General features: G+C 40.7%; 1 protein-coding gene across 1 annotated transcript in view; it reads left to right on the forward strand.

The window, feature by feature from the left end:
- LOC144504451 (synaptotagmin-14-like) overlaps nucleotides 1-23,120 on the forward strand; it is a 184,793-nt gene that overhangs the window by 113,014 nt on the left and 48,659 nt on the right. Inside the window, exon 6 of the mRNA XM_078229730.1 lies at nucleotides 8,046-8,495. Coding sequence (XP_078085856.1) covers nucleotides 8,046-8,495 — 450 coding nt within the window. The remainder of the gene's footprint in view (nucleotides 1-8,045; nucleotides 8,496-23,120) is intronic.

The raw sequence follows: 23,120 nt of genomic DNA on the forward strand, positions 1-23,120 counted from the left end.
TTGGACTGTGGGAGGAAACCGGAGCACCTGGAGGAAACCCACGCAGATCCGGGGAGAACGTGCAGACTCCACACAGACAGTGACCAAGCCGGGAATCAAACCCGGGTCCCTGGCGCTGTGAGGCAGCAGTGTGCCACCGTGCCACCCCTTTCCTCTTCCCATTGATATACTTATAGAATATCTTGGGATTTTCCCTACTTTTACCAGCCAGAGCTTTCTCATATCCCCTCTTCACATTCCTAATTGCTTACTTAAGCTTCATCCTGCACTTTCTATACCTCACTAATGTTAATGAGATGTGCCAAACCTGCCCCTGATTTCCATCCACAATACGATTTGATTACTGCTTGTCCTTTGCCATGATGTGCCTTACTGGAGTTGCTATTTCTTGGGCTTTCTTTCTTCTGCTGGTCTGGAACAGTTAGTCTGATTAGTCAAGCTAACCATCATCATTGCTCACCTCTCCATGCAAAGTTGTTGATGTTTCTATGGTGCTAAAGTCTGACATTTTCAGCTGTGGTATACACTATTGTAATAGACAGTCATTTGGCAGTAACCAAAGAAGTAAAGCTCACACAATCAAAGATCATTCACACAACCTACTTTTCATCTTACCTTTTAACCAACATAAAAAAGTACACGCCCAATGACTGTATCTATTAGCCATTTCTTATTTACTAATCAAAAATGCAGCTAACCAATCTGGATTACCAATTGACCACATGAAATTTATGGCTAATGTATTGTGCAACACTGTTCTAAGCTGAACTAAGAATATTTTAGCAGTATCTGATATACATCAACCCAGACAACTAGCAGAGTGCAGCTTGACATTACAGTATTAAGTGAATGGTAAGGCTATAACATTTATGTCTACTTAATTAATTATAATGTATAAAAACTACATATATATCAAAGAGGAAAAAAAGATAGGCACTGAGAAAAAAGTTAATTGTATTCATCTTTGGTTTTATGACATTCCCAAACATGAGTGTGAGCAGTGTTTAAAGAGGATGGAAGGACAGCATTTGTGAAAGATCATTCTCAGAGGTGAATGTGACTTTGTAAAACGATGTCGGGTTGATCAGATGGGGATGAGAGAGGGGGATGGGCATACCTGCACGATTTGTTGGTCTAAAGAGTGATATTCAAGAGAAAGCTGGGGAAGACAAAGGGGGTCTTGCACCAGTGTCCCTTCTAAATATTTTCCGAAGTGCACCCTATTTATTTAAGTGCTTGGGACCTTTACATTTTTTGAATGGCTGTGCACAAATTGAAATTTAGCGTTCGACCTGTGCAAGAATTTCCAGATTGCCGCACAATTCTACGGTTTAGAGGAAACATTGGTTTGTACTTGAACATGCCATGCCACTTACCTTTCCCGCCCTGATTAGGTTATTAAACCACTGGCTCCCATATCCAGCAACACTTCTGTTTAGTCTGCAAGCATCGCTCTGAGCTACTAGTTGCTTGTCGCTTCCACTACAGTCCCACTGTGACCATGGCTTTCTACATTCTTCTAATTAAGCTCAACAGAAGCTAAAGGAAAAGCACCTGAGCTTTCAATTAGCACTTTATGGCCATCTGAACTCGACACTGAATTCAGCTCGTAGCTACTGTTCTCATTTTATAGGGCAATGAGAAAACCCTCATGAGGTCCTTGGGGAATCACTGATTGATCTCTCTGTGAGTCTCATTGAGTCGTGGCCTGCCCAGTTGGAACAAGGACTGGGCCTGCTGACTGTAGGCCCAAGCAGGGGTTAGTGTGGGTACACCACAGTTGTGGTTTTACTTTGCATTCTGTGATGAACTATGTTTCTCTCCAGTCAGGCTTCCTGAGTTGTTACAGACAACAATTGGTGGTACTGATTCTCTAGACCCATTTTTGTTTTGTTCCTTTACTAGCATTAATTTCTGCTTTTGCCTGGCAGCAGCATCCCTTTCATCATGTCATCTCTGCTGCCTTCTATCCTTGATGTGGAGATGCCGGCGTTGGACTGGGGTAAACACAGTAAGAAGTTTAACAACACCAGGTTAAAGTCCAACAGGTTCTTCTATCCTTATACAGAGCTTCCACTTTGTTCTTTCCTCCCCTCTGCCTTTCCCTGTTTCTGTACTTGATTAAAACGTGTTACATTTCTAACATTTTTCATTTCTAACGAAAGGTCATCAACTTAAAACATCAACCTCTGTTTCGCCACAGATGTTGTTTGACCTGCTGAGTATTTTCAGCATTTCCTGTTGTTAAATAATTCAGCACATAATACTATAGTTGTTTCACTCCCTCTCCAGTCCATGTTGGAAAGATGGTTGACTTTGCCTCAGTCCTTAATAAAATTCACATTGTACAGGCCAGTTAAAAAGTGAATAAGAGAGTCTTCTTTCATTTTCTCCCCCCCATCTCTTTATGAAATGCGTCATCTCTGCTCAACAGCTGTTTCAATGACCAAAATAGATGAGAATATGACCTGCGGGGAGTCATGAGTACAAACCCATATTCATAATCTTGCTGTACTGTGCACAACTCCACCAAAGCACTATGACACCAGGTCGCCACATCAATGACATTGTTAGTTGATAGTTCTATGGGATAATATTATCTTATTACAACAAGGACTGGGCCTGCTGACTGTCGTCCCAAGCAGGGATTAGTGTGTGTACACCACAGTTGTGGTTTTACTTTGCATTCTGTGATGAACTATGTTTCTTTCAAGTCAGGCTTCCTGAGTTGTTATCTTATTGCAAGTTATTTATTCATGAGGTTTGATATGATATCTTTATGTTCATTAACAATGTAATCGTATGACTGTTCCCCAAAGAGAATCCTCAATTAAGATAAAAGCAAAATACTGCGGATGCTAGAATCTGAAACAAAAACACAAAATCTAGAAACTTTCAGCGGGTCTGACAGCATCTGTGGGGAGAGAATAGAGCCAATGTTTCGAGTCTAGATGACCCTTTGTTAGAGCTAAGCGCAAAGAGAATCAGCAGAGATTTATACGATGAGGGTGGGGTGGTGGTGGGGGCGGGTTGCTGGTGGTGGTGGAATGGGACAAAGGGAATGTAAATAAGGATAAAAAGGCTGAGAAGGTGCTAAAAGTGTCCATAAAGTGATCAGAATGTGTGAATGGCAGAACAGGTACAGATGGTTAAGGGACCGTCTGGGGATTATGGCAGTTGCCCTGAGACTGGGGAAGGGGGCAAGAAGCAGAGCTGGAATGGAGAAGTGGAAAAATGGAAGTGAGAAAGAAGGATGATAAAATGGATGAATGAGATGATACAAAATAAAATAAAACAAACGGAAATGGAGTGAAGGTGGAGGAAAGAGTTCATGCTGTGAAGTTGTTGAACTCAATGTTCAGTCCAGAAGGCTGTAAAGTGCCCACTCGGAAGATGAGATGCTATTCCTCCAGTTTGCGTTGGGGTTCGCTCGAACATTGCAAAAGGCCAAGGACGGACATGTGGACAGGACAGCAGGGTGGTGTGTTGAAGTGGCAAGTGACAGGAAGGTCTGGGTCCTGCTTGCGGACGGACCGAAGATGTTCAGCAAAGTGGTCACCCAGTCTGTGTTTGGTCTCTCCGATGTAGAGTAGAACGCATTGGGAGCAGCGATTGCAATGGACCAGATTGAAGGACGTGCATGTGAAGCGCTGCTTCACCTGAAAGGGGTGTGTAGGACCTGGGAAGGTGAGCAGGGAGGAGGTAAAGGGGCAGGTGTTGCACCTTCTATGGTTGCATGGGAAGGTCCCGTGGGCAGAGGGTGAGGTGTTGGATGTAATGGAGGAATGGACCAGGTGTCCCAGAGAGAATGGTCACTGCGGAATGCTGACGGGGTCATGAGGGGAAGATGTGTTGAGTAGTGACATCATGCTGGAGTGAGCGGACATGGTGAAGTATGTGGAGACTGGTGGGGTGAAAAATGAGGACAGTGGGGACCCTATCCTGGTTCTGGGAGGGAGGGGAGGGGGTGAGAGCTGTGAAACAACATTCATTGAAAATGAAATTGAATTGTAAAACATGATTACTATAAATTAAATTTAGCAGCTTTGAACCTATCTATTTCTGATACTGAACTGGATACAACAGCTTTCACCCAATTCTGTGGTACAACCGTATTATATTCACATTAAGCTCTTGGGTTGCACTGATTGTCTGATAATTCTATGAAGACGGGATTTATTGGTTCATCAGGGAGCAGGAAGGTGATTTGGAACATAGTTACTCCATTGCATATCACTATGCACAGTAATAAGGAAGAAGACAGACATGACAGCAGTGTTTTCCTGAAGCATCAACACCTCAGTTAACATCTGTCATATCCCCAGGGAGGATTTATGTACAGCTGTACGTTGTAGTAGGTTACGGAGTTAATATAACCATCATCAAATAAAACCTTAGTAAATAGGACTACATTGTGCCGATGTATGGAAGTAAGGGACAATAGTTAAGTAGATCTTGTGATTTCAAATTCACAATGTTTTTGGCCAAATATGTTCATTTGTTTACCTAGTCAGGTTTCATTTTAAATACAGCATTGGGATTTTCACAGTAACTTAATTGCAGTGTGATGTAAGCCTACTTGTGACACTAACAAATAAACTATAACACTTTAAAAAAAAGATTACTTTTGATCAGTTATCTGATAAGAACATAAGAACATAAGAAATAGGAGCAGGAGTAGGCCATCTAGCCCCTCGAGCCTGCCCCACCATTCAATAAGATCATGGCTGATCTGAAGTGGATCAGTTCCACTTACCCGCCTGATCCCCATAACTCCTAATTCCCTTACCGATCAGGATGTTATTGGAGGACTTCCTTTGTTTTGAACCTTAAACATTTTGCAGTTTACACAGGATAAATTGCATTTTATCACTCCTCTGAAATGATAGTAACCAAATAAACCTTACAATCCAAGTAAAGTGTAGGTCATTTTACCCAACGAGCCTGAACAACTCGACTTGGAATTAAACATCAATTAAAATCTTATTAAAGCACCACTCAACAGTAATGTAAGAGTACTGGCAAATCCTGCATAACTAATGTTTATTCTTATAATTGAGAATATAAATAGAAAGTTTGGCAAAGAGAAGATGATTAAGTAGTTGTTTTGACTGAAGTAAAATTTACTAAAAGCTTTTGAGGCTTTTGTCATATGGGTGGTGTAGGGACCAGAGCTTCACCCTTTCACATCTGGGACTTTGATTCCAGTCCAAACTGTAGAGATGAAACAAAATCATCCTTCCTGCTGATTGTTAGACATCTAAATGAATTGGATTTTGACATATTCAGTCCTGTTCCCAATTATATCATGTAGGAGTATTAGAGACTGCAGATCATTCTTTGTGAATTGAGACATATTATTGCGATTATGTAATGGGGTTCTTTGTTGTCTAACCTCTGATTGTATCCAATTTAAAACTGCTTAATATTTTCAACCTGATGCAATTTAATTGTTTTTGATTTGTTAAACACATTACAGTTTTTCTGGATGGACCTACAAATTCCTTTTCTTAAAACTTGGAAAATAATTCTGTTCTCTTTGGAATATTTCACTTTCGTTTCATAATTTGAATGATTAATATGGTGTATCTGATGGGGATTTGGAGAGTGAATTACTTGCAGAGATATTATACTTTCCCAAATTATGCATCTATGTATATATTGTGGAATATTCAGTGTAACAGTCAAATCAGTATCCATCACGTATTTAAGAATCCCTTGTGTGCATCTGGAACACGGCATTCAGCTTTTCAGTCCTAAATCTATGCTTTTGTTTGTATTTTACCAACCAGTGAAAACAATGTACATTATAATCCTCATAATTTTGATGGACTTTCTCAAGATACCTGATCAAGATCCTGAAGGGTCTTGACAGGGTGGAAGAGGAAAAAATGTTTCCGCCTGTGGTAGAATCTAGAACTAGGGATCACTGTTTAAAAATAAGGTGTTGCCCATTTAAAACAGAAATGAGAATTCTTTTTTTCCCTCAGAGGGTTGTGAGTCTTTGGAACTCTCTTCCTGAAAAGGCGATGGAAACAGAGTTTTTGAATATTTTTAAGGCAGAGCAAGATAGGTTCTTGATGAGCAGGGGCCTGGAAGGCTATTGGGGGTGGGTGGGAATGTGAAGTTGATGTTACAGTTGGATCAGCTATGATCTTATTGAATGGCAGAAGAGGCTCGAGGAGCTGAGTGGCCTACTCCTGCTCCAAATTCATATGTTCACATACCTCTTAACCATTTTTGCCCTGGGGAAAAAATCCTCAACTTCTCAAGTTTCTCTTCATTCATAGTAACATCATAATGGATATCTGCAGTACCATTTCCATTGTTTTTACTGTACGTAAATGTTACAATAAGGTGTTCAGAACAGAAGACAATATTCCTACTGCTGTCTAAATAATTCCACAGAAAATAACAAGTCTAGCAATAATAATCTAAGATTAGTTAGATATTATGGTATTTCATTCAAATTGCCTTTAGGAAGGCCAGAGAGCAGTTGGCAAAATCCACATGATTAGTGTTGGTCAAATGGCCTCTTTGTATTTGATACAATCTTATGGACGTCTTTGCATTCACTGGTTTATTTGGCATATTTGATTATTTTTATCTCATGCTACACTTAAAAACTCAATCCTAACAATGCAAATACAAAGGTTTTTTTAAAAACAATTAATTGACAAGCTATTAAGTACTTTTATTACTTCCATGCATCTATTATTCTGTGGTAGAAAATGGCTAATTTTTTATTTTACTTGAGATTTACTAATATTATTTCTTGCATCTTCCAGTTCACCATTCAAGGTTTACGTCAAAAGCCTGCATACCATTCATAATACTGATGGTGTGTCACATTTTAGAGACCGAAATAATGTCGCTGAATTCTAGGAGAATTTGTAGGAAAATGGAGTTGAAAGTTCTGAGGGCCTCTTAAGGCACTGAATAGCAGAGGAGAATTACTGAAAAGATTTGATGGGGCATGCATCAGTTAAGAGAAATTTGGCTGTGCTGAAAAAAAATGGGGGTTTAACATAACATTGACTCTAATATACTTTCATATGTTGTATTAAGAAGCATTCAATGATTGAATATGTAACGTTACTTGTATTATTACTATACTTCTATATTAAACTTGCTACCTAGCTGTTCACTTAAAGAAATAGTTTGCATGAAAATAAAGTGTATTATGAGAAATCATGCTTCTTAGTAAAGTCCCGCCCATTCACTGGGATTACATTCCTATGAAACCTCACAAATGACGAACATGCTTTTCAATGTGTGTTTCTTACATAGTTCCAGCTTTTGGTTTGTGCAGTTTGCATACAGCAAATTGTGGTACCTGTATACAACAGATCAGGGGAGCCTCTGAGCAATACAAGATGTATTGAAAATTAAAAGAAGAGAATCCTCATTTAAGAAAAACATGAACTACTTCAAAACTGGCTGACAAAATTGGTGAACATTTCGAAATTGAACAGGGTAGTTATTGTAGCTCTTGACCGAGAGATGCAGACATTTCCAGTTTAATCACTCCATTCAGGCTGCACTGCAGCTACAACCATTCCAGACACTACCTGTCTAAAAGCTGCTTAATAAAAGAGAATTAAATGTCCACGGCCAGGATTAATGGAGGAATCTGCTATCAGACATCCCCCCCTTTAAAATGTGTTGAGGCCTCTGCTGTCTCCTCAGGGAATGAAAATGCTGATAAGCGGACAATAGTTCAAATGATGGGTACAAGGGCTTTTGCATAGGTGAGCGAATATGCAAACAAGGAAGTTGCGAAAGGCAGGACTTTACTGTATTATGATCAATAAGAAGACCAAGTCATACCCACAGGGTTAATGCTTATGAACAATAAACTTTTACTGGAAAGCTGAACACAGTCCAGTAGTTTGCCTATAATAGTTTTGTATACTGACTTGCTGGAAGCACAGAAATTAAAGAGCTGATGTATCTGTTGGTGGGAAGGGAAGTAATATCTGTGCCAAGAAGGACTTGCTTTGTGAAGTTATTTGTATTTATTTATTTATTTTATACTCCATTAGGACATGTCGGCTCGAGGATCTTCTGCACAGCTACCAAAAGCTTACGATCCAGAACCTGTCTCAAAGTATGGCACACTGGATGTCACCTTTGACTTTGACTCGCAAGCACAGAAACTTATGGTAACAGTAACAGCTGTTACAGACATTCCAACACATAACCGAACTGGCAACAGCTCATGGCAAGTACATCTTGTGCTTCTTCCCACAAAGAAACAAAGATCAAAAACAAGTGTCCAGCGAGGGCCTTGCCCTGTCTTCACAGAGGCCTTTAGGTTTAATCGTATTGAGTCTGAGATGATTGGTAATTATGCAGTACGATTTAGGCTCTACAGTATACGTCGTATGAAAAAAGAAAGGATTGTTGGTGAAAAGGTATTCTATCTCACCAAGCTAAATCTACAAGGCAAGATGTCCGTTCCAATTGTGCTGGATCCTTGTGGCAGCCTCACTGTAAGTAATTCTAATAAAAATGAAATGGATGTATTACTTGTAAATTTACTGTGCTCTGCCACGTTATTGGTTAAAATTTGATCAATGCAAGTCTGTTAATGGTTCGAACGTGTGAACAATTGTGTGCTACTTTCTTACATGTCAATTAACAAAGGTTATATTTTGATTTGATTTTCTGCAATATGTCCTCTACACGTGGCCTTCAAAATAATCAGATTACATAACTTTTTATGAGTACTAAAGGATATGTTTTTTGTGAGTTAAATTATAATATTTTGTGATGTACATATATTCATAAAGTGCTAAGAAATCCATAAATGATTTCAAAAGGTACACTAGGAAAAACCTTTTAATGTAATGAGTGGTTAAGGTTTAGCATGCACTGTCTAAGTGTGGTGGAGGCAGGTTCAATTGAAGCAGTCAAAAGGGAATTAGACTGTATCTGAAAAGGAAGAATGTGCAGGGTTATGAGGAGAAGACAAGAGAATGGCACTAAATGAATTTCTCAATCAGAGAGCTAGTGCATATACAATGGGCTGAGTGGTCTCCTGCTGCACTGTAACAATTCTGTGATATCTGTTCACCTGGAAAACACCTCTCCTCATTAAGGATATACCCCACTTATCCAATCCCATATAATTAAAATGAAAGTTCACAGAAACCAAAGTTTAGAAATTCTGAAGTGAATACATTGTACTGTTGAGATCAAAATGCCTAACTCTTCACAGGACACTTAGAAATCTTTTGTAGCTCATTAATGAGGACTTATCCTAACCATTATGCAGTTGATTAACAAAGTTACCTATCAATGAACTAAGGTTGACTGGTCAAGTTAGCATTCTTGTGTATTACATTTTTTTCAGTGGAGTGGTATACTGGTTGTCACTGGACTAGTAATTCAGTGACCCAGTGCAAAATCTGGGGCCTGGGTTCAAATGTCATCACGGTAGATGGTGAAATTTTAATTCCATAAAAAATCTGGAATTAAAAGTCTAACGATAACCATGAAACAAATGTTGATTGTCGTAAAAACCCATCTGGTTCACTAATGTCTTTTAGAGGATAAAATCTGCCATCGTTACTTGGTCTGGCCTACATGTGGCCTACAGATCCACAGCAATGTGGTTGACTCAGAAATGCCCTTTGAAATAGGGGGCAGCTAGGGATGAGCAATAAATGTAGGCTCGACCAGTGATGACGACATAAAGTAAATTAATTTTTTTTTAAATTCTCATGTCTTGAAGTTGTGGTATATTTCTGAAAGTGAAATAATCTTCCAGAATCTTGCAGTACTAAGATTATCCTAGACTGTATTGTTCAGTTTACACCTTATAATAAACCAGTTGGTCACCAGGGACTCCATTTATCATCTTCAGTTTGTTAGGGAACCTCAGTGTATACTATGAAGCCTGACTATACCCCAACAGTTTTTCTATTTTGGCATTAGTGTGAGGATAAGGTGTTTCACTCCAGGTGTGATTCCGTTTGACACACTAGAAAGCTTTTATTAAAACAAACATTATTTGACAATACAGTTTAGCTATGACCAAAGAATTAGCTTAACTTTTACCAATTGAAATAATTAAACATGACAAGATAAAATTCTTAACTGCTAATCGATCTCTATTAGTTCCAACTTAAGCAATATTCCTCTTATAGACATAAACTCCTCTTCAAAACCAATTAACAAACAGCTTTGTTTATATGTTTTATGGCTTATATGTTTTTACTTGTTAACAGTCCGAGAGTCTTTGTACACCTCTAGAGAGAAAGAGCCGTCTTCTGACAGCCCAAACAGCAGCCTCCAGAGTGGGAGAGACAGAGACACCTCTTGCTTCTTTCAGGTCCAGGCAGAACTGTTCTTGATTTTTCCCTGTACGCTTAGCTCCATCCATTAACACATGACTATCTCTGTCAATCAACCTAATCAAATCCTACTCTGAAACCCCAGGGGAAAAATCAAAATAAACAAAAATGCATTTACTCAGATTAAAGCAAACACGCCATTAGCCAAGATCAATTATTAGTCTGCATTCACAACATGTGAACTGCCTGGTGCAGACAAATCGGCACCATGTAAACAGAGATAAATTTTAAACATACCCCTTATAAGAAACATGATAAAAATAGCTTTCTTAAGGTCACAGTATTTTCACAAGTTAGTGCTGGGACAATTGTTGAAGTGAAATTATATTTCTATATCTTTGGCCCATTTTTAGTGCTTTTACTATGGTGCATGAAATGGATATGTCATTGGACCAGCTATCCAAAGGACGAATAAAGTCCAATCCCACAATGGCATTTTGAGAATTTGAATTGAGTTATTAAAAGATCTGAAAAGTTAACAAAAAACCCAATGTCATTAAAAGTGACCATGAAGCCACCACAGGTTGTTGTAAAAATACAATCGATTCACAACTGTCTTCTACGGAAGGTTAGTAACCTTCTGTGCTTACTCAGACTTGCCAATTATCTCTCCAATCCTATATCAATGTGGTTGATTCTCAGTTGCTTTGTGAAATGGCCTAGCAAGTCATTCAGTTGTACAAAATTGCTTGCAGTGATTCAACCACCAGGACAAGTAAGAATGGGAAATAAATGCTGGCCTTGCCAGCAACATCCAAATTCTGCCATTTCAGTTGACAATATGAATACAATTCATGAGAATGTCTTGTGTCACATATTGAAACATCATTACATTAATAATTCCAGTAATGGCTTATTGATAGCATAGTTCATTGTCGGAGCATTTATTATTAACCCATTTAATGGGATCCTTATTCAGGGAAATTCAGAGAGCATTACTTTGTGCTGTTATCATGGTACATGTAATGGCTATGTCATTGGACTGGTTATCCAGATGACTAATAAAGCCCAAATCCCACAATGACAGTTTGAGAATTTGAATTCACTTATTAAAAGATCTGAAAATTTAACAAAGACGTAGTGTAAATTAGCTCAAGTACGTAGCTTAACTTTAGTACATATCAAAATCCAAACAAGGATGCTACATAGTAATGCTATGTTTGTAACTGTCCAAGCTAGCAGGCCATTCTTCAGTCAGTGATGAGCGTACTATCCATGGCAGTATTGTACAACACATAACATGCTATTGAAGTAAACTCTGTGGCCCATGACAATATGAGGGCCCTCTGTCCACAGCAACATTTTGCAACATCAAGCTTTCTCTGAATATATTGCAAAGCTCATATTTGATTAGTTCAAGGATTTCAAATATTGCTTTAGCATGCTAATAACAGCCCTGTTCTGCGTATATGCTTTGTTGTAATTTGTAGCAGGAGTTGTGACCCACAGTTACGAGAAGAGTTAAATCTGCTTTGCTCTTTCATAGGGCCGTGTCTTGAAAGAAAAGCAAAATGCAATCTATGAACTGCGCAATGTGGTGCATTTTTCTTTCAGTGTTCACGAATACCAAGCCTTTCCAGTTACATTTGCCATATGGTACACGGCGAGCACATAAATGTCTTGGCAAGCACATAAATGTCTTAAGTGTGTTCATTAATGATGACCTGTACTTTGGGAAAGCTGGCCATTTAAAAAAAAATATTGCTGCATTCACTACTGATGGTGACTCTCATCAAGTGTAAACCAGAAAAGAGCAGATTGACTAAGGGCTCCAGAAATGTGGATACAAGTTGACAATTCATAAAAAAAGCCGTGAATACGGTCTGTAGCACGCAATTATAAAAGAAAGAATAAATTTGCATTATTCAAGCAGTAATTTAACTTTAACACTGTAGCCCTTGCTTTGCATAAAGCCATTTCATAGAGAACGCACGATCCCAATCCTTAACGAAATCTGTCCCGTTTAATGCAGAAGTTACAGGAAGTAGCAGTGCATGCGCATTACAAAAAAGCCATGTTGGTTCTTCGAGCACCATTTGAAGCCGCACTGATCTTCAGATGCAAACACAGACAAACCAACACTGAGGTGAAACACTGACTACCCATTTAAAACATGGATAGCAGGTGGCTAATAGTAACAGTGATGGAGGGAAATAATATTTTCTTTGGCTGCTCCAATTCAAGTATAAAAGTATAAGTGTAGTATGGGAGCAAATAATTTTAGACCATTTTCCAAGCAAAACCAGCATCTGGTGTTCTTTACTGTGGAGATGCCGGCGTTGGACTGGGGTAAACACAGTAAGAAGTTTAACAACACCAGGTTAAAGTCCAACAGGTTTATTTGGTAGCAAAAGCCACACAAGCTTTTGAGGCTCTAAGCCCCTTCTTCAGGTGAGTGGGAATTCTGTTCACAAACAGAACTTATAAAGACACAGACTCAATTTACATGAATAATGGTTGGAATGCGAATACTTACAACTAATCCAGTCTTTAAGAAACAAAACAATGGGAGTGGAGAGAGCATCAAGACAGGCTAAAAAGATGTGTATTGTCTCCAGACAAGACAGCCAGTGAAACTCTGCAGGTCCACGCAACTGTGGGAGTTACAAATAGTGTGACATGAACCCAATATCCCGGTTGAGGCCGTCCTTGTGTGTGCGGAACTTGGCTATCAGTTTCTACTCTGCGCTGTCGTGTGTCGCGAAGGCCGCCTTGGAGAACGCTTACCCGAATATCAGAGGCCGAATGCCCGTGACCGCTGAAGTGCTCCCCAACAGGAAGAGAACAGTCTTGCCTGGTGATTGTCGAGCGGTGTTCATTCATCCGTTGTCGCAGCGTCTGCATAGTTTCCCCAATGTACCATGCCTCGGGACATCCTTTCTTGCAGCGTATCAGGTAGACAACGTTGGCCGAGTTGCAAGAGTATGTACCGTGTACCTGGTGGATGGTGTTCTCACGTGAGATGATGGCATCTGTGTCGATGATCCGGCACGTCTTGCAGAGGTTGCTGTGGCAGGGTTGTGTGGTGTCTTGGTCACTGTTCTCCTGAAGGCTGGGTAGTTTGCTGCGGACAATGGTCTGTTTGAGGTTGTGCGGTTGTTTGAAGGCAAGAAGTGGGGGTGTGGGGATGGCCTTGGCGAGATGTTCGTCTTCATCAATGACATGTTGAAGGCTCCGGAGGAGATGCCGTAGCTTCTCCGCTCCGGGGAAGTACTGGACAACGAAGGGTACTCTGTCCACTGTGTCCCGTGTTTGTCTTCTGAGGAGGTCGGTGCGGTTTTTCGCTGTGGCGCGTTGGAACTGTTGATCAATGAGTCTAGCGCCATATCCTGTTCTTATGAGGGCATCTTTCAGCGTCTGGAGGTGTCTGTTGCGATCCTCCTCATCCGAGCAGATCCTGTGTATAACATCCTACGGACAAGCCCTCCGTATACACAGGATCTGCTCGGATGAGGAGGATCGCAACAGACACCTCCAGACGCTGAAAGATGCCCTCATAAGAACAGGATATGGCGCTAGACTCATTGATCAACAGTTCCAACGCGCCACAGCGAAAAACCGCACCGACCTCCTCAGAAGACAAACACGGGACACAGTGGACAGAGTACCCTTCGTTGTCCAGTACTTCCCCGGAGCGGAGAAGCTACGGCATCTCCTCCGGAGCCTTCAACATGTCATTGATGAAGACGAACATCTCGCCAAGGCCATCCCCACACCCCCACTTCTTGCCTTCAAACAACCGCACAACCTCAAACAGACCATTGTCCACAGCAAACTACCCAGCCTTCAGGAGAACAGTGACCAAGACACCACACAACCCTGCCACAGCAACCTCTGCAAGACGTGCCGGATCATCGACATAGATGCCATCATCTCACGTGAGAACACCATCCACCAGGTACACGGTACATACTCTTGCAACTCGGCCAACGTTGTCTACCTGATACGCTGCAAGAAAGGATGTCCCGAGGCATGGTACATTGGGGAAACTATGCAGACGCTGCGACAACGGATGAATGAACACCGCTCGACAATCACCAGGCAAGACTGTTCTCTTCCTGTTGGGGAGCACTTCAGCGGTCACGGGCATTCGGCCTCTGATATTCGGGTAAGCGTTCTCCAAGGCGGCCTTCGCGACACACGACAGCGCAGAGTCGCTGAGCAGAAACTGGTAGCCAAGTTCCGCACACACAAGGACGGCCTCAACCGGGATATTGGGTTCATGTCACACTATTTGTAACTCCCACAGTTGCGTGGACCTGCAGAGTTTCACTGGCTGTCTTGTCTGGAGACAATACACATCTTTTTAGCCTGTCTTGATGCTCTCTCCACTCCCATTGTTTTGTTTCTTAAAGACTGGATTAGTTGTAAGTATTCGCATTCCAACCATTATTCATGTAAATTGAGTCTGTGTCTTTATAAGTTCTGTTTGTGAACAGAATTCCCACTCACCTGAAGAAGGGGCTTAGAGCCTCAAAAGCTTGTGTGGCTTTTGCTACCAAATAAACCTGTTGGACTTTAACCTGGTGTTGTTAAACTTCTTACTGTGTTCTTTACTGTTCCAGTGTTCCTGACACACACATTGATCTGATGTTGCAGCTGTGCCTGAACACATTAAAAACAGTGTCACAGTAACTAATGAGGTGAATCTACATGCCAGGCTTCTCTCCTCTCCACTCCAATTTCTCTCCTTCCAGCCTTTTTTTCCTTCCCTTCAGCATTTACTCCCATCTTTTTTCCCACGCTCCTTAATTTTTCTTCCCTATTTTTCACTTCCCATTTTCCCTCTCTTTTTTCTAATTGTTCCTGACTCTCGTTTGTTAGTCTTCCCCATATATTTTCCATATTAGGTGGCACAGATCAGACTTAAGGAGGCCAAAATCAGCATATTTGAGGTGGAAATGTCCATAAAGTGGAGTTAATAGACCCCGACATCAGGACACTGATGTCCAGACCAATGTCAATTTAAAATAGCTGAGATATTCTAAAAATGGTGGCCAAAATTCTCTAACCTTGCTCATGGCTGGGATTCCTTGATTCCTGTGCAGTGAATGAAGATTTGGCATGGTGCCAAATTTTTTGTTCTCACTAATAGCGGTGATGGGGGTTATGAGACCCCGGCGAATTCCAGCCAGTGTATACAAGTTTGTAGTACTCTTGTTAACATTTTTGTACTACTCTTGTAGTACAAAAATGCTGGCGAATGCAAGAGACAAAAAGAATAGCAAATGGTGACAAAACTGATTGTAAAAGCTACAAAAAGATAATATGAAAAGAAACTTACAATGGATATCAAAATCAGCGCAACATTTTTTACAAAAGAGAAGGTGGTCAGAAGCAATTGGAAACTGAAAACAGTGCTATTACTAATGAAAATAAGGAAATAACGGCAAGCCTAGTAATTAATTTGAGCCTGTGCTTATAGTCAAGGAAGAGGTCAAGAAGTAAGTTATACTAAGTCAAGAACTCACTGAAATTACCATAAGTAAAATAACAACAATATAGCAAGGAAAATAATGACACTAAGGAGTGATAGATCCTGGGGCAACACGGTAGCACAGTGGTTAGCACTGCTGCTTCATAGCTCCAGGGACCTGGGTTCGATTCCCGGCTTGGGTCACTGTCTGTGTGGAGTTTGCACATTCTCATCGTGTCTGCGTGGGTTTCCTCCGGATGCTCCGGTTTCCTCCCACAGTCCAAAGATGTGCGGGTTAGGTTGATTGGCCGTGCTAAAATTGCCCTCAGTGTCCTGAGATGCGTAGATTAGAGGGATTAGTGGGTAAATATTTAGGGATATGGAGGTAGGGCCTGGGTGGGATTGTGATCGATGCAAATTCGATGGGCCGAATGGCCTCTTTCTGTACTGTAGGGTTTCTATGATTCTATGATTCTCAGGATCAAATGGTTTTCATCGCAGGGTTTTAAAGGAAATAAGTGAGAATGCCCTAACTACAGTCTTCTAAACTTCTCTTGATTCAGTACCTGTTCTTTTAGATTGAAACATTGCACAAATCTCTCCACTATTGAAGAAAGGTGAGAGAAGGAAACTAATGAATTATAGACCAGTCAACCTAACATCTAGTGTTGAAAAATTACTAGAGTCCCGAATTAAGGATAGAGCAACTGAACACCTTGAAAATCTTCAGAGGACCAGAGACAACCAGTGTGGACTTATAGAAGGATAGGTCATGCCTGACAAAAGATGATTGAGGTGACTGAAGTAATGGGCAGGAGAAATGTCTATGGATGTTACTTCTATTGACTTCCAGCAGGCATTTGAAGGTAAATTTACTTAGTGACAGGGGATAGAGACTATGTATGGACAGGTATTCCAATTGGCAGAAGTATATCGTTTAGGACCCAACCAGCTGGGTCAGTAGTGGCACTACTGTCTTGGTGATAAATGTTGAAGTCCTTCACCCAGAGTACAGTCTGTGCCCTTGCTACTCTCAGTACTCCTTCCAAGTAGTGTTCAATATGAAGGAGCATTGATTCATCAGCTAAGGGAGAATAGTAGGTAGCCAACAGCATGTTTTCCTGCCTATGTTTCACCTAATGCCATAGACTTCACGGGGTCTGAAATTAATGTTGATGACCTACAGGGCCACTCCCTACCAATATATACACTATGCCATTGCATCTGCTGAGTTTGTCCTGCCGATGGAACAGGACATGTGCAGGGATGGTATCGGAGGAGTCTGTGACTTTGGCTGAAAGCTATAAATCCGTGACAATAAATATTTCAGATTTTTGCTTGACTGGTTCACAGGACAAAGAACTTTGCAAGATCGACTGGATACGCCCTTGCTTTGTCCAGTGCTTTGGTTGATGTTGAGTGGTCCATTTGATTTTGTTTTTATGAGACATTTTCATAGCTGTTTCGTTCAACTGCAAGGCTTGCTAAACCAGTTCAGAGGGATATTAAGACTGGAAGTCTACCACCCTGCCCGCCACGGGAATTGGAGCGGGCGAGGGGTGTAGAATGGGAAGAACTGTTGACCTCAGGTGGGATTTTCCAGTCTCGGGTCGAGCGAGGCTGTAAAATTCCGCCCTAAGATTCAACTACATTGCTGTGGGTTTGGTGTGTCATGTTGGCCAGATCGAATATTGGTCTGATCCAGTAAGGATGGCAGATAGTTTTCCCTAAAGGAGATTAGTGAACAAGATTTTTTTTTAATTTATTTGTTCATAGGATGTGGACATCACTAGCAAAGTCAATATTTATTGCCCATCCTTAATTGCCCTTGAGATGGCGGTGAGCTGCCTTCTTGACAAGCTGTAGTCTGTATGGTGTAGGTACACTCACCACCGTACATTTGAAGTGGATTATAATCCTTTTTGGGACTATTCCAAATCAAGTGCACTCCCTAATGATCATTCTCACTTATAATTGAGAAAGACAGATTTCACAGACCTTAAATGAATGTGAAGAACTGATCTACCTCTCCCTCAAGGAAAGAAAGCACCAGAGAATAGTATGGCATTTTTAACAAGTTTTAGCTAGGTTATAAGAAGCCGGATATTATAAGGGCCCAGGCATCTCGCCTCAACAATGTACCTCTCCACTGAAGAGTGTATGGATATGGATACAGAAGACTGATTGGAACAATATATTTTCTAAGTTACATAATAGTTTATTAAATAACCTAATATGCAATTCATATTTTATGGTAAGTTGATGGCACCATTGATACTTATAGGAAAATAAAGTTTAATCTTGTTTCTATTAGAGGATCCAGGCTTTAATAATGTAATAATCGAGATATCTAAGAAAGCCATAAATATTTAAAGTGGTATTCACTTTAAATATCCGAGTAGGAAGCTACGGAGTCTAGGGAGATACCTCTATCTCAGTTAAAGAGAAGGTTATCATCACTACACTGCAACAGCCATACTTTAACCTTGAGAGACGCTTGAGTAAATCCAACAAACCAAAAAATTTTACTGTGTGCTTCCAATATTCATACTATAAAAGAGCTGAACCAGCAGGAATCACTTTGAGCACACAGTCTGGACAACATCCTTTGTTTCAGTTAACATCCTTCAAGCAACTTCCGTTTCCCCTAGATTACACATCCCTGACATGCAGCTGTGTAAACTGGATTACATGTCCCTGAATTGTGGCCATATCCCCAGATTACAAGTCCTGACTGTTAACTACCACTTGCCCAATTGGTCTTCCATCAGAGAATTGGGTTCCATGGAGCTAGTGGCCAACCAAACTCCTCTTTCTGCATCTGTCCGCAGGCCACCTGTCTTCTTTCTTCTTCCTTTCTTTTTTTTTCCTCCTTCTCTGGTTTAGAACTGGCATGTTTTTATACCCTTCTTTGCTGCAGGGTTTCTTTCATGTAGACAGGATTTTGAGTGACCGCAGTGACCCAATAAGTTGATGCATGACCTGATCCATTGTGATTTAATTAGTTCAGTACTTCAGTAACTTATGCCCTGACATATTATATTTCAATAGAATTGATTATTTTATTGTAATAGGATACAGTACTGGCTGAAACAGTACAAATATCAATGTTTGATAATGTTAAGTGGTTTAGCAATGTCCTTTTGTTCTGGGGTGAAAGCTCCTTTGCACTTTTCTAAGGCCAGCTAAATTATCCCCAGGTTTAAATAGCTCATTAACGTAGGTATGTCCATTCAAAATACAATGGCCTCCTACAGATGTCAAGAGGAGATGATTAGACTCTCTCTTTTTAGAGATGGTAATTGCCAGGCACATGTGTGCCATAAATGTTACTTAGCACTTATCAGCCCAAGTCTGAATGTTGTCCTGGTGTTGCTGCATATGGGCATAGACTGCTTCAGTACCTGAGGAGTTGCGAATGGTGCTGAGCTTTGTGAAGTCAAAGACAAAACCCTAATTTCTGACCTTATGATGGAAGGAAGGAGCTGAAGATATTTGGGCCTAGGACACTAACCTGAGAAACTCCTGCAGCGATGCTCTGGAACTGAGATAATTGATCTCCAACAACTACAACCATCTTCCTTTATGCCAGGTATGACTCCACACAGTGCAGAGTTTGCTCTCTGATTTACAAGTTCCCTGAGCGCACAGTCAAATGCTGCTTGATGTCAAGGGCAGTCACTCTTGTCTCTCCTCTTGGATTCAACTCTTCTGTCCATGTTTGGACCAAAGCTGTAATGAGGGGGGTACCGTGGGGGTAGGGCCTGGGTGGGATTGTGGTCGGTGCAGACTCGATGGGCCGAATGGCCTTCTTCTGCACTGTAGGGTTTCTATGATTTCTATGAGGGCTGCAACCAAGTGGCCCTGTTGGAACCCAAACTGAATCTCGGTGAGCAGTTTATTGCTGAGAAAGTGCCACTTGATAGCAGTGTCAACACCCCTTTCTTCACTTTGCTATTGATTGAGAAAAGATTGGTGAGATGGTAATTGGCTGGGTTGCATTTGTCCTGCTTTTTGTGGTCAGAGAATATCTGGGCAATGTTCCACATTGCTGGGTAGATGCCAATGTTGTAGCTCTACTGGAACATCTTGGCTGGAAGCACAGCTAGTTCTGAAGTACAAGTATTCAATACAGTTGCTTTAATATTATCAGAACCTTTGCAGTATCAATGCCTTCAGCTGTTCCTCAGTATCACGTGGAGGAAATCAAATTGGTTGAAGACTGGCATCTGTGATGCTGATGACATTAGAAGGAGGTTTCATTGTCATCATCACAGAGTAACTTCTAAATTTGTTAATTGAATTCAAGTTCCACTAGTTGCTATGATGGGATTTGAACCAGTGTCCCCAGAGCATTAGCCTGGGCCTCTTGATGACTAGTCCAGTAACATTATTACTACGCCATTGCTTCCACTGTGCCAATTTGATAGTTTTACGGTCAGATGGCTGATGGTATTGATTTTAAATTCCCCAACTGCTGTGGTATGATTTGAACTCATCTCCAGATCATTAGTCCAAGCCTTTAAATTACTAGTCTAGTAACATAACCATTATGATATCATTCCAAAATGTGATTAGTGGTGTTTCATTAATGACTTAGATATGGGATAGGATGTTTGTGGATGACACAAAGATTGATTGCAAATCACAAAAATATGTTAATGTATTGAAGGCCAAATTGTGGAAAATGGACTTCAGTGTAGGTGACATCATCCACTTTGGACCTAAAAAGAATAGAACGGGATACTTCCTACATAGTACCAGAAACATAGGAGGTCCAAAAAGGCTTGGAGGTCCAGGTATGTTAATAACAACAATGACGTATATTTATATAGCATCATAAATCTAATGAAACATCCCAAAGCATTCAAAAGGAGCATTATAAAATGAATGATCACTCCCAGCCACAAAAGATAAGGCAAATGACTAAAAGCTTGGTCAAAGAGGTATGTTTTAAGAAATATTTTAAAGGAGGAACATAAGGTAGAGAGCCAGAGTGGTGCAGGGAGGGAATTAGAGAGCTTGTGACCTAGGCAATAGAAGGCATGGGCCAACAATGGTGGTGCAATAATTGGGAATGCACAAGAAGCAAGAATTAGAGGAACCAGGGGTCCGGTGTGGCGGTCCGACCCGAGGTATATCTCAGAGAATTGTGGGGGTGGAGGAGATTACAACGATGGGGAGAGGCAAGGCCATGGAGGAATTGAAAACTAGGATGAGAATTTTAAAATCAAGCCATTGTTTGACCAGGAGCCAATGTAGGCCAACAAGTGGTGGGAATGAGACTTGCTGCAATTAAGACGGGGAGCAGAGGTTTTGATGACCTCAAGTTTACAGAGGATAGATTTGGGAGATCAGCTAGGAATCTGTTAAAATATTCAAGTACAGAGGTAACAAAGGCTTATGGATTTCAACAACAGATGAGCTGAGACTTGGACAAAGCTGAGCATGGCTATGGAGGTGAAAATAGGTGATCTTAGCTATGGCACGAATATGGAGTTGGAAGCTGACCTCAGGAGCAAATGTGATACGGTTGGGAACATACTGACTCAATTTCACAGTGTTGCCAAGGAGAGGAATGGAGACTGTAGCTAGGAAATGGACTTTAGAGCCAGAACCGAAAACAATATTTAATAATTTGATCATTGAAATGTCATGAACAGGTACAGGAAATAATCGAAAAGGCTATTGGAATGCTGGCCTCGATATCCAGAGGAATCGACTACAAGAGGGAGAAGCCATTCCTCAGTTACACAAAGCCCCAGTTAAACCATACCTAGACCACTAGGAGCAGTTTTGAGCACCATACCTTTTGAAGGATACTTCTTGGCCTTGGAGAGAATGCAATGTAGATTTACCAGAATTATACCAAGGGTTAAATTACGAGGAGAGATTAAATAAACTAGTATTGTATTCCCTGGAATTTAGACAGTCAGAGGGTGATTTGAATATGTTCATTTTTAAGATTTGTTTTGTATTTTTCTTTCTTGAGGTGTGATACTCCTTTCCATTTTCCGCTTTATCTGCTTTTGTCTCTACATGATCCATAGACAAGGGCAGAGATGGATAATTCACACCCCGACATCATTAATGCTTGCTTTAAATCTGCCACTAGGTGGTGCTGAAGAGCAGCCTGCAGATGATTTCCATCCTGGTTTGCCTTCTTCCCTGAAAGGCAAGCACGTGGCCTCAACTGAGAGGCCTGAATTTTGAGGTCAATGACGAAGCTATCATGCCTGCTTTGAAGAAAACTGCCCACAAAGGTCTCTGTGGTGTAGAGTTCAGCTTTTTTGACATGAAATTGAATCCAATGCCAAATCAAAGGGATCTCCAGTGATAGCATCAAGCAGAATGTTGTGAAACCATGCTTTAAATCAAAAAATGAGTTTTGAATTTAGTGGCTGGAAACCCCTAATTGTTTTTTACAAAGAGACTAAAGCCACATTGCAGTGAGTTGGGCCCACAGTCACAGATGGCTGCACATTTGCGTCATTGTACCTTCAGCATTCCAAAACTATTGGAATGAAGAAAACCTGTCTTCTTTCTGAAATGAGGGGGTTGGAACTTGAGGTTCAGTTTAGCACTGTTGTCGTTGAAGAACTAGAGTTTTCCTTTGCAGGTGGACTCAACAAGCAGAACCAGACCTGGGAGTAAGTGAAGGCTACTGTTTTCACCTTTGCAGTACTGCAGGTGATGGCTCTTGGTAGCTTGATTTTAGTGCAGCAATCCAATAGGTGTTTCTGGAAACCTTCCTCAGTCTCTCTCTGTTGAGAATCAGTTTCTGTTTCACGGTGTGTCTCATGATGTTCAAGATGGTTTTTTCTTTAGGCTGCTTCCAACCTTTTCTTAAACCTAAAGATGACTGCTCCCAAACTGACAAATCCTGTTTCCATGTTAGGTATTGACTATTCAAAAAGCCTTTCTCCCATCTGGGTATTTTTAAAACTTTTTCATTAAGTTCCTTATCAGTTAATTGTCTTTAATTCTGAGAGAAGACCAGCAAGTGGAAGGATTTCATTTACAAGTGCAGAACACTCATTGAGCAATGCCTTTTGTGATCTTCTTCAGATAAGCAGTTTGATAAGGTTTTGGAACCAACACAGAAAGTTGCCAAGTTGCCTCTCCATAAATCTCTTTCTCAAAAAATATTTTCCAGAGTTTTTTTTAGCAAACATTCTTTTCAAACAGTTGTCCTGAAAATATTTAAAATTATAGCTGCACATACCTGACACCAGGTTAAGTACAATAAAAATGATTCTCTTTCTTTGAAAAAAAACTCAAGAAATCCTATCTGATCATGTCTTGTATCGCACATAAACAGTTAAACACTCAGTGAATTGGCA

Source organism: Mustelus asterias, chromosome 15, assembly GCF_964213995.1.
Source record: "Mustelus asterias chromosome 15, sMusAst1.hap1.1, whole genome shotgun sequence".
Classification (NCBI taxonomy): Eukaryota; Metazoa; Chordata; class Chondrichthyes; order Carcharhiniformes; family Triakidae; genus Mustelus; species Mustelus asterias.